At 61.6% G+C, this 11,478-nt stretch overlaps 1 protein-coding gene across 1 annotated transcript; it reads right to left on the bottom strand.

Annotated features, from left to right (window-relative positions):
- Window positions 1-2,561: 2,561 nt before the first annotated feature.
- Window positions 2,562-11,290, bottom strand: F7 (coagulation factor VII). The gene is made up of 8 exons (XM_030314469.1): window positions 11,179-11,290; window positions 9,707-9,867; window positions 8,410-8,434; window positions 8,134-8,247; window positions 6,379-6,519; window positions 5,278-5,387; window positions 3,686-3,809; window positions 2,562-3,214 (listed from the first exon to the last, which is right to left on the bottom strand). Exons 1-8 carry the CDS (start codon window positions 11,246-11,248, stop codon window positions 2,619-2,621), a joined length of 1,341 nt encoding a protein of 446 aa, XP_030170329.1. The 5' UTR covers window positions 11,249-11,290; the 3' UTR covers window positions 2,562-2,618.
- Between the last annotated feature and the right edge of the window lie 188 nt (window positions 11,291-11,478).

The following is an 11,478-nucleotide window of genomic DNA, read 5'->3' as shown; positions in this document are numbered from 1 at the left end:
GGAGCCCATGCCCAGGGAGCAGCGGGCTGGCCCTCTCAGTCCTGGAGATGCCCGCGGGCTGGGGGTTTCCCAGAAGGGGCTTTGCCTCGCACACCCCACTGGGGGTGGGCGGGGGCAGGGAAGTGAGCCCCCAGATCGGGGGCCTTACGGTGAGTCTCTCTCTCTCTCAAGCCGGTCCGGCCACCCGGGAGAGGGGGTGAGGAGTATGGGGGCTCCTGGCCAGTGCAATGCACGTGAGACGTGGGAGATACACCTGCCGCATCCCCCCAGCCCAAGGAGGCTCAGCCCGTGGCAGTCCAGCCACATGGTGGGCGCGGGCCACGTGCCAGGGCCCTCGGGGGCGGGGGGGGGGGTGTCACAGAGACAGGGAGAGACAGAGACAGGGACAGAGAGACAGCAGGAGACAGAGACAGGGATGGAGACACTGCCCCATATCCCACAGCGCCCACCACACCTGACATTCTGCACGTGGTGAGTGACCTCCGACACCCTTGCTCACTGGGACAGAAGCCTCAGGCTGTCTGCTTTTTGCTGCAGGGGTGTGTGGCACACGGTGGGTGCTTAACCACCCCTCACGGACCGAATGCGGCAGTGATGTCCCAAAAGTCTTCTGCTCTGGCTGGTCGTCCACAGGGTGGCCGCTGTGACATGCAGAGCCAGGCCCTTGGGGACAGGGGGTGCCCTGGGCCTGTCTCGCCGGCCTCTTTGTGTGTGGTGTTGTCTCTGGGTGCGTTCAGCATGTGGGGGAGACCAGGTCCCGGGTGAGCCCCTCCCATCTCTGGCACCCGGTGCTGGGGGTAACGTGGGAGCCTGTGGGCTCATCGGCCATGTTAGCCTTTAGGGGCTGTCCCGATGTCACCGGGCGCCCGTGCCATGGCAGCTCTACCGGGCAGGGGCCTGTGTCTCCCCCTGACAGCCAGAGAAGCCCGAGTGTGCCAGCCCATCCTCTTCTTTCCTCTCCAGGAAATGGGGCCAGCCAGCTCCTGTGCCCCGGGCGCGGGGCTCCTGGCAGCTCCTGGATTCTGCACGCAGGAAACTCCTCTCAGCACCTGCAGCCCGAGCTGTGGGGAGGACGCCAGAGGCTTGCACACCGGCTTTACTGTCCATGACACAGCGGGCCCTCCCAGGGCCCTCATCTTACGTGCTCCAGACCATCCTGGTCACCAGCACCGAGGCCCCTGTTTCGAAGACAAGGAGCTATGGCACAGGGCAGGAGGTGGCTTGGCCAGGAGTATGAGGCGGGCTGCACTCGCCCACTGGTGGGTCTCCTTAGGTGCACAGCCGTCCGCTTGCTGAGACCCCGGCTGGCGGCCGGGTGGGCTGCCAGCGAACCTCTTGTGCAAAGGCCCAGATGGTGAGCACGTCCGGCTCCAGGGGCAGATAGTCTCTTTGGCCGGACCATCTCTGTCCGAGGATGCCGTGTAAGGAACGGGTGTGTCCCAGGACACTTGGACAAAACCAGGTGGCCTGGGTTCACGCTACACTAAATATGGCTTGATCCCTCAGCCCAGCAAGTCCGGCGCCAAATGCACCCGTGTGGAGCACCGTTGGCGTTCCAGGCTTGGGGCAACCAGTCTGCCCCCTCCACCCGTGGATGTGTCTGGTAGGGGGCAGGGCCCTTACCCGCCTTGCCATGTTTAGGGGGGGCCCACTTCTGTGTCATCTCCCTCCCCCACCAGACAGCTTGTTTCTCCCTCCTCCATGGCCTGTGTGGCTTTAGGCCGAGCAGGCCCCACGATCACCTGAGGGATCTGATAAAAATGTCACTCACTGGGTCCTTCCCCGGTCCCACTGATGCGGCAGGACTGAGGAAGCTGGTGGCTCTCAGGCAGGGCTTCCTTGGGACCCTCATTGAGGACCGTTGTTGACTGGGACCTTGGCGGGAAGAGGACGTCCGGTTCTGTAGGGTTTGGGGAACCACAGCCTCCAAAACCTGCCCACGTGCTCTTGGTTTTGGAAAACAGCCTCGGTGGAGGAAGGCCCATCTCCGGGGTGCTGTGAGTGTGAGAGAAAGCGTGGCTCCAGGACAAGCAGGGCCTCAACAGGGTGAGGACGGGCGCTCCAGGGTGGCAGGAGGGCGCTCCAGAGGTGTGCTCACGGGTGGGCCAGTGACAAACGCCATATGGAGGGTGACAGCCTCACATTTTATGGTCAAAGCTACGTACACAGAAAGATCTGGAAGGATAGTCCCCAGGATGAATGGATGATGCTTCCCATGTACGTGAAATGAGGGCGACATGCTTGTGCAAGAAGACAGGAATGGAACATAAAGATGTGAGCGCGCAAGTGTGAGCACGCCAATGTGTGGACACAGGTGTGTGTGCCAGTGTGAGCACGCAAGTGTAAGCACGCCGATGTGTGGATGCAGGTGTGTGTGTGCTGATGTGTAGGCACCAATGTATGCATGCCGACGTGCACACGCACCACCACAACGGCAGTCAGGGGAGCACGGTCCCCTGGGAAACAGTGCGTCCCCTCCCTGGCAGGCACATCGGTGCTTCCGGGCACATCCTGCTCAGCCAGCTTTGCACCCCCTTCCCCCACTCCAGAAGTGCAGGGTGTTTCTGGAACAGAGCAGGGACGAGTGGCAGCTTTATTAGGGTGGCCCTGCACTGAGGCTAGGGCAGCGGGGCCCGGAGGAGGCCTCCCGAGGTTGGGCTCTGGCTCATGAGCCTGCGCAGCCACTCGATGTACTGGGAGACCCTGGTGTACACCCCGAAGTGACCTTCAGCTGCACAGCCCTCCCCCCAGCTGACAATCCCCGTCAGGTACCAGGTGCCCTGGAACTTGGTGGCGTGCGGGCCCCCGCTGTCCCCCTTGCAGGCATCCTTGCTCCCGTCTAGGTAGCCGGCGCAGAACATGTTCTCGGTGATTGCTGGAGAGCCCGCCTTCCTGTGTGACTGCTCCTGGCAGTCCTGGGTCATCACCCGGGGCACGTCGATGGCCATGAGCTCAAGGGCCGTGATGCCCCTGTCCAGCAGCTGGCCCCAGCCGCTGACGGTGGAGAAGCGGATGAAGGCCAGCGTCCTCTCGGAGAAGGCCTTCTCGGGCAGACACAGGGGCACGACGTGGTTGGTGAAGGCCACGGGCGTCCGCAGGCGCAGCAGGGCGATGTCATGGTTCGTCTTGCGGGGGATGTACTTGTTGGGGAGGATGATCTGGGCGACGTGCCGCTCCTGCTCCTCGCCCTCCTCCTTGCGGAGATCGTGCTCGCCTGCGGGGGACCGGCACCGCTCATACCCCGCCCCTCAGCCTGCTTCTGGGGCAGAAGGGGCCCTGTGTTCCGTCCCAGGCTGGCCGGAGAGGCACCCCCAGGCAGCCACCGCAGGGCTCCTCGTGGAGTGTGAATCAGGGCGAATCTGGGTGAATCTGGGGGTGCTGAGGGCATGTGAGGAGGGGTGGTGGATCCCCCCAGTTCTTCCCAGACCCTCCCTGGGGGTGCTTGGCGTCCCATCACCCACCAGGCAACCCTGGGGCTCTTGGCCCAAGTGAGAAGGGAGTAGAGCAGAGCAACACCTCCGTGACTTTCCGTGGGTGGAGAGGCCGGGGGACCGTGGCCACAGTGGGACCCTGCGGCACCGGGGTCCGCCCGGACATTGCCCACTTCTCTGTTTGGAGGCACTCATCTTGTGGCAGGTCTCGCTCACAAGCCATGCTCAGCAGGTGGAGGAGCCACAAAACTCACCTAGCACCACCGTCAGGTTCTCCCAGTTCCTGATTCTGTCGAAGCAGTGGGCCGCAGAGACCACCCAGGCAGCGTCGAGCAGGGCGCCCCCACACACCAGCACGCCATCCAGCTTCAGTGCAGCCTGGCCGGGCACAGCAGAGTTCGCGTCACCCCTCCGTGGGGAGCGCTTTTCCCGTGCACCCAGGGCCCTCGCGGCCTGTCTCCCCAGCCAGCTAAGGCAACAGGGGGCTTGCGGGTACTGGCCCGACCACGGGGCGTGGGTGCCAGTTCCCCTGCACATCCCTGGCACCACCAGCAGGAGCTGGCAAGACTGGTCCACAAAGACGGGCCAACCGTAGGGGGGAAGAGGGCACGTGCCGCGGCACCGGGCACAATTCTTGGTGCACAGTGGGCCCCATAAATGCTTCCTTTTCTTCTCCCTAAAAGCAAGGAGGGTGCTGAGCGGGTCCTGAGTGCAGCTTGGGTGCAGGCCTTTTCCCCGCAGTGGTTTTCCCACCGCGGGCAGGCGGAAGGAACTGATGTTGGCTTTGCAGCCACAGCCACGAGAGGAGGCCTGGGGTAGTGGTTTGGCTGGATTGGAGCCTGAATCTCAGTGGGCCTCAGTTTCCCCACCTCTCTCCTGGGATTGAGGACCTGGGGGCGCGTGCATGCTGCAGCCCCCTCCCCCTGCACAGAGCCCTCCCAGGTGCTGTCTGCTGTAAACAACAGAGATCCACCCGTGCGGTCCCTCCGCCGCACACACTGCCAGTTCTGGGCAGTCTGGTGAACACACCAGTTCCGCTAGGACGCGTCTAGCTTACGTTATCCTCGGAACACCAAAATCCCGGGTCCTGCCAGCTGAGGAGTGGGCCTGGGACCGCACAGGTGCCACGCAGGCCCCGACCGCCTGCTCCCACCTGTGGCAGGTGGGATGGGGCAGGGCCGGGCCGGTGGGAGGGGCCACCGGCTCAGCCAAAAATGCCGCTTCTGGTCTGCACGTGGCCAAATGGCAGCAAAGCTGGAGGACTGGGGCTGCCCCGACCTGGAGTCAGGCCCAGGGGGACTGATGAGCCACCATCATCCCTTCCAAGGCTCTTGTGTGGTAACAACTCTGAACAGTCCAACTCGGGTGTCCACGTGCAGGGCCCGGAGGACCACTGGGTCCGGCTCTGAAACCCGAGTGCATGCGTGCTGCTCTTGTGAGAGGTGGATTTTGGCCCAGTGGGTCTGGGGGCCTGAGGCTCCGCATTTCCAACAGGGACCAGGCTCACAGGCTGCCCCACACACCTGAGCACGTGTAGGGACAGCCTGCCCTGCCTCCGTTTCTAGGGGCAGATAGTGGCGGGTAAAAATCCTCCCTTTGCCATCTGCCACCAGTGGCCTGGACTCCCCCATCTGTGGAGGGGAGAGAGGCAGCAGCCCCGAGGAGGAGACGGGAAGAGACGGGAGGGGAGAGCCAGAAGGCAGGTGCTGCTAGGGGTGCTGACACCAGGACTGACGGACGGAGGTGAGCGTGCAGGCGTGGGCTTCGGAGCAAAGTGGAAGGAGACGAGGGGCCGGGGTCCCGCGGCCGACCTCCTGCTTTCCCTCCAGGGGCCCTGGAGCCTCACCTGCCAGGGACATTCTCCTTTGGGGCACACCTTGCCACCCACAATTCGGCCTTGGGGGTCGCGGCCATTTCTCTTTTCCAGAACAGGTATTCTTCCACACGGATACTCCACTGTGGGAAACAGGTCGTCAGGCCGCGGGGTCCGTGCTGGAGGGACAGCTGCTGAGGGACAGGCTCCACGGCCTGCAGGCACGCCCTTGGCAGGGCAGGCCCACCTCTATGGGAGCTGCTTCTGCAGGGACAGAGGGCCTCCCTGTTGAAACTGGGTTCTGCCAGTCGCCCCAGGGGAGCGACGTGCTGCCTGAGGAGGTGGACGCTTGTCTAAAGGCTGACCAGACCTTGGGCCACAGCACTTTCACCCGGCTCCTCTGGTTTCTGCAGTAAAGTCCCCGGGCCCGGAGACACCACTTAGAGGTGGGGGTTGAGCTTCAGGCACTAGTGGGGGTGGGGCCCACTTCACTCTGGACAGACAGGCCTGGGCACCTGAGCTGCTGGGACTGTGTTAGTTCGAGACCGGGTTGGGGAAAATTTACATTTTCCTCAAAGTGCTCTCCTTTTAAAAAAAGATGTGGTTGGGGTGCCTGGGTGGCTCAGTCGGTTGAGTGTCCGACTTCGGCTCAGGTCATGATCTCGCGGTCCTTGATTTTGAGCCCCGCGTCGGGCTCTGTGCTGACTGCTCAGAGCCTGGAGCCTGTTTCAGATTCTGTGTCTCCCTCTCTCTGACCCTGCCCCATTCATGCTCTGTCTTTCTCTGTCTCCAAAATAAATAAACGTTAAAAAAAAAAAAAAAGACGTGGCATCCAGACTGTGCCACAGTCAGTGCAGACCCCACGTGTGGCCATGGGGTGCCCCACAGGACAGCGGTGGGGCGGGAAGGGCCTCCCTTGGCTCCTCTGGACCTGCCTTGGACAGGCAGGTTGACCAGCCACTCTGGAGCGGCTCCTGCTGTGGCCTGTTCTCGAGTGGGCAAGGCGTGGTCAGCGTGTAGTAGGTGTTCAGTGAGTGATACCCTTGTCATCTGTCAGCCATACAGGAATGGTTGGCTGCTTGTTGGGCACAAAACAGAGCACAGCCCCCGGAGCTGGCCCCTGAGGACTGTTACCTGTGGGAGCACAGGACACCCCGTCGTCTTGGAGCGCGTACCCCTCGTGGCACCGGCAAGAGCGCCTGGTCTCTGCATGGTCGCTGCAGTACTGCTCACAGCCTCCGTTCTCGTTCATACAGATCAGCTGGTCATTCTTGTCTGAGGACAGGAAGGGGACAGACTGAGAGGGGCCTGTGCTAGTCAGGGAGAGCCAGCCCTCATTCTGCATGAAAATGGTGCTTAGCTGTTGGCTGCAGAGACAGCCAGATCCCAGCCTGCTCTGGATCGATCCGGAAGGGTGACCTGGGGTTGTGTGCGGTCTCACGTCTGAGCAGCTTAGCCAGTTGGGACATAGGGCTGACACATGGGGCCTCTGTGCTCCCCTCCCAGCAGCCAGTGGGAGCTGGGGAGGGCCTGGGGACAGTAAAAGTGTTCACCGCAATTGGATACCTGCTGGCAAGAGGCCAGGCAGATGAGATGATTCCATAGCCAGGCCCAGGTGCCCCAGTGAACTGGCGGGGGCTGACCACTGGCTCGGACAGATGGAGATAAGGAACATTCACCCTCTCTGAAGGGCAGTGCTAGGATGTGGGAGATGGGGTTAGCTCTCTGTGCCAGTTGAGGGCCCCCAGCAGGAAGGCCTGGCCTGGAAGTGAAGTCACACCAGAGCTCCTGAGCACCATGGTCCTGGAGGATTCACACCAGGGCTCCTGAGCATCAAAGCTCCTGGGGGATTCACACCAGGGCTCCTGAGCATAAAGGGCTGGGCAAGGACACTGAGGCTTTGTAGCCCCAGATAACTGGCAAGAAGCCTCTTCCTTAGTCTTTCCTTTACTCTCCCTGGTTTGCTTAGAGCAGAAGGTGGCTGTGGCCCACAAGAGCTCCTTGAATATCAGAGTGTGCACATGTGGCAAAGGATTGAAGTTACCCAAAGAGAGATTTGCCTTTGCCCTCAGCTCCTGGGAGGTGACCGCCACACCCTTGCTGATTAAGTTGGACACTTTTAATTTAATTCCATCTGTCTGATAAGAATGATGTTTCCTTGGGGGCCTTTGGCCACACTGGATGGTGTAACAATGTGATTCATGGTGGGGTATCACCTCGACCTCTGGAGGGGCTGGAGACTAAGGCCAGCCATGTGGGAGGTCAGCCATGTGTACGTGACTGAGTCCCAAGAAGACCCCTGGACGTGGAGGCTCAGTGTGATACTCCCTAAGTCTCGTCACACCTTGTTCTTGGAGAAAGGAAGACTGTCTGTAAGACCCCACTGCTTGAGAACACCTGGAAGCTCACACTGGTCTCCGTGCTGACTTCAATCTGTAGCCTTCCACCATAACTTTGAGTATGTTGGCCCTCAGAGAGTGCTATGGGTCCTCCCAGCCAATTACTGACCCTGAGATGGCCCAAGGAACCCCTCAACCTCGCAGTATTTTAACATTAGAATGGTGAAAAAATAGTTTACACTTTCGTAATAGCAAGTAGGGAAGATGAAGTTTACTCACTGTCTCAGTGGGATGCTGGGCAGTGATAACGTGCCCTCCCCGGGGCCCCGTCCAGGTGTATCCGAATTCCCCAGCACTGGGAGCCCAAGGGGTTTGTATTTTCCAGAAGCAGACAAGGGGCGATCAAGAATTAGCACCCGAGGGTCTCAGATCCAAGCGTCTCACGGTCACCGAGCCCATTTCCCACCGAGGCTGGGGCCCAGCCCCTGCCTGGCCCAGCCGTGCCCATCAGCCTCGTGGGGGCTCTGCCCGCAAACTGTGGGGTCCTCACTTGTCTCACAGTTCCGGCCCTCGAAATTGTCGAGGCAGAAGCAGATGTAGGACTGGAGCTGGTCCTCACAGGAACCCCCGTTCTGGCATGGATTCGAGGCACATTGGTCCCCATCTGTGAAGCGACCCAGGGTCAGAGCGCTGAGGGGGAGGCCGGCGGGCAGGGGCGACCGAGGGTCAGGGCGCTGAGGGGGAGGCCAGCGGGCAGGGGCGACCCAGGGTCAGGGAGCTGAGGGGGAGGCTGGCCAGGGGCGAAATGGGCCGTTCACCTACTCACCGTTGTAAGAAACCCAGAACTGCTTCTGAGGGGACAAAGAGGAAGCCGCATGAGACACACATTGACAAATATCTGTGGTCCCCACAGAATGAACGGGGGACTTGGGGTGAAGTGAGGTGGTCCGGGGGCTCCTGGCCTGGTGCCCTTTGCGGTGGGCTCCGGAAGCCAGACTTTTCCTCTGGAGAAGAGGTGAGTTCACCCAGGGCGAGGGGGTGTTTCCTAATCCCGCCTCTCCACCCCAGATGGCCAAGGCCACCAGAGGTCACAAATTTCCCTGTCCCGATTCAGAATTCCAGAGTTTCTGCCCCACTTCCGCCACCTCCAAGATGTGACCCTGGGACAAGACACGTGCTCTCTGAGCCTCCATTTCCTTCTCTGGTGATGGGGGACCATCCACACACGGGGCGACAGGAGGAAAAGGTGCTAATGGATGCAAAGGCTCCAATAATACGGATTCCTGAGGAATGTTCTGGGCAAGCAAACTGAAACTCACAGGATCACTCTAAGAATAAAATAAGACAACTGTGGGAAATGCCTTGAAAACCCAAGTGGGGCACAAATGCAGGAAATGACCATCCTCACTATACCTGGAAAAGGTCATGTGAGCCTCCACCTCAAATAGTCCTACTTCCTGTTTGGTGTGAGGTGTCCTGTGAGTGTGAGGCGTGTGTCCTGCGAGAATGAGGCAGGTGTCCTTTGAACACAAAGTGTGTGTCCTGTGAGTGTGAGCTGAGTGTCCTGTGTGAGGCGAGTGTTCTGTGTGAGGTGAGTGTCCTGTGAGCGTGAGACGATCCTTGAAGAGAAGTGTGGGTTTGTCCCCTCATAGCCACACCCCGAGTGGAGCGGGACAGCGTGGACACTCGCCTTTCCCAGCGTGCAAACAGCCGTGGGGCGGCTCTCTGCAGCGGCCCCGACACGTTTGCTCTCTGAAGCCGCCGTCGAGGTGTCCGCCCGCGCCTGCGGGGGCTGCTGGGAGAGGCCCAGGCCAGCGTCCCCGCCGTCTGCTCCATCGGCAGCCCCTGCACGGAGCTCGGGCCAGTTTGGGGACGGAGGGTCGGGGGCGGGCACCGTCCATGGGAAGGCAGGGCACCCCCGGGGCCTGCTTTTCAAAGCGCGTTTTCCGGCTGGAAATGAGGGCCCCGCGCAGAGAGGCGCCGTCCATGGTCACTGCAGGGGCCCCGAGAGCCGTTCTTGTGGGAACGTGACCCCGACACGGTGCGCGGGGCCCTCGACCTCTGAGTAGGGAGACGGACCGACGCCGGGCAGCGCGGAGGGCGCCCCCTGGGGGCGGACTCACCGTCCTCTCGGCGTTCTGGAATATCTCCCGGGCCTCCTCAAAGGAGCACCGCTCCTCCCCGCACTCACGCTCCAGGGAGCCGGACCTCAGCTCCTCCAGGAACGAGTTGGCACGCCGGTGCCTGCGCAGGACGCCGTGGGCCTCCTCCTGGGTGAGGAAGACTGAGGAACCGTCCGTGAGCCCTTGGCCGCTGGCCACGCCCAGACGGCGCCGACGCACGGAACCTTCGCGTCCCTCCGAGTAAGGCAACGGGAAACACGGCGGCTGTGGGGGGTCGCTCCGGGCCCGGCCGCCTCACTTGTAGGATTTATATCAAGGACGTCCTCAGAGGCGGCCACTCGAACCCGGCCACAAGGACAGCCTGGAGACAGCAGGCAGAGCCACTGCGTGAAGGTGTCCTCGTTCGCGTGAAGTACACGCTTAAGAAGATACAATATTAAGTGAAACCAGAAGATGATACGATAATCTGTACTGTGTAATCCCTTTTGTAAATAAGATGTACATATGCACATACATATGCTTATGTAACTCATGGGAGGAGTCTACATAGAAAATGAACTCCGGGGATTAAAAGTTACTCTGTTGCAAAGCGTGCAGTCAACTTCCATAATCAAAAGGCCATGGGCTGCGTCCCTGCACCGGGACGTTCACCGAAAGTGCTAGGATAAAGGTGCCGCAGGGGCCTGGGGAGGGGGGGGCGGGTGACAGAGAGGTGAGCAGCAGGGGAGGATGGGGCGGCAGGAGGGGGAGGGGCAGCTCCCGGGCCGCCCAGGCGGAGGGAGACCCCATGTGTTCTTCACAGTGACAGTGTCTCGCCTCTGTATTCCTGCGGAGCCCCTGGTTTGGAGGGAGAGGTCGAGGGAACCCTCAAATGGAGGGGCGGGTGGAGACCTGCCTGGGTGACCCTCAGGGGGCAGCAGATGTGAACCAAAGCTCTCCAGGAACCAGTTACCTCTGGTGGTTACAGGGGGAATCTGGCCACCGCCGCGTCTTCCCGCCCTCCCACCCCGCTGTCTTTCCCAGGAGCCCGCGCTGTCCCCTGGGCTCCTGCAGGAATCTGGCCGGCGCCCATGCCATCGCAGGCTGGCTGCTTGGTGGGGGGGGGGGGGGGGGGCAGTGTCTGCTGTCTCCACCACGGCCACCCCGCGGTAGTGACAAGTCATAAGGAGGACAGCTTATAGTGTCCCGCTGTCCTCCTAGCTAGGCCCGTTGGCGCAGTAGTGGCAGGGAGGGTGGCTTCGGTCACAGAAATGTGCAGTCCAGGGTCCCCACCCTGTCCCTGGTGCTGGCCAACCAAGAACGGGAGGGGACAGACATACCCCCTCGCACTCGAGCCCTGACTCTGCGTGCAGATCACATGGGAGCCGCCAGCAAGCACCCCGGGGGGACAGGAGTGCCCACCAGAAAGGTGGTCACCAACCTCCCGCAGCCCCTCACACAGCGTTTACAGGGGACCCTATACCTTGACATACCTGCGGCCAGAGATGCCTGCAGGCCGAGCAGAGAGCAGAGGAGGGCCGGCCCGCGGGACCCAGACACCATGGCGAGGCCTGTGTCACACGGTCTGTTGACATTCCAGGCGTGCTGGGAAGGCGGGCAAAGTCCCAGCCTCCAAGCTGGGACGGAGGGCGGGGAGGGAGGCCTGGCCTCCCAAACCCAGGGGCGGGGCGTGCGGGGGACGCTGGGGACAGGAAGACGCTGTCTGTACCCACTGCACAGCTGTGACCGCGAAGTAGGGGTTCCCTCTCAGAAGTGTCTGTGTCGGGATGTGT

Source organism: Lynx canadensis, chromosome A1 (assembly GCF_007474595.2).
Source record: "Lynx canadensis isolate LIC74 chromosome A1, mLynCan4.pri.v2, whole genome shotgun sequence".
NCBI classification, from domain to species: Eukaryota; Metazoa; Chordata; class Mammalia; order Carnivora; family Felidae; genus Lynx; species Lynx canadensis.
This window is presented reverse-complemented; position numbering and strand designations above follow the sequence as displayed.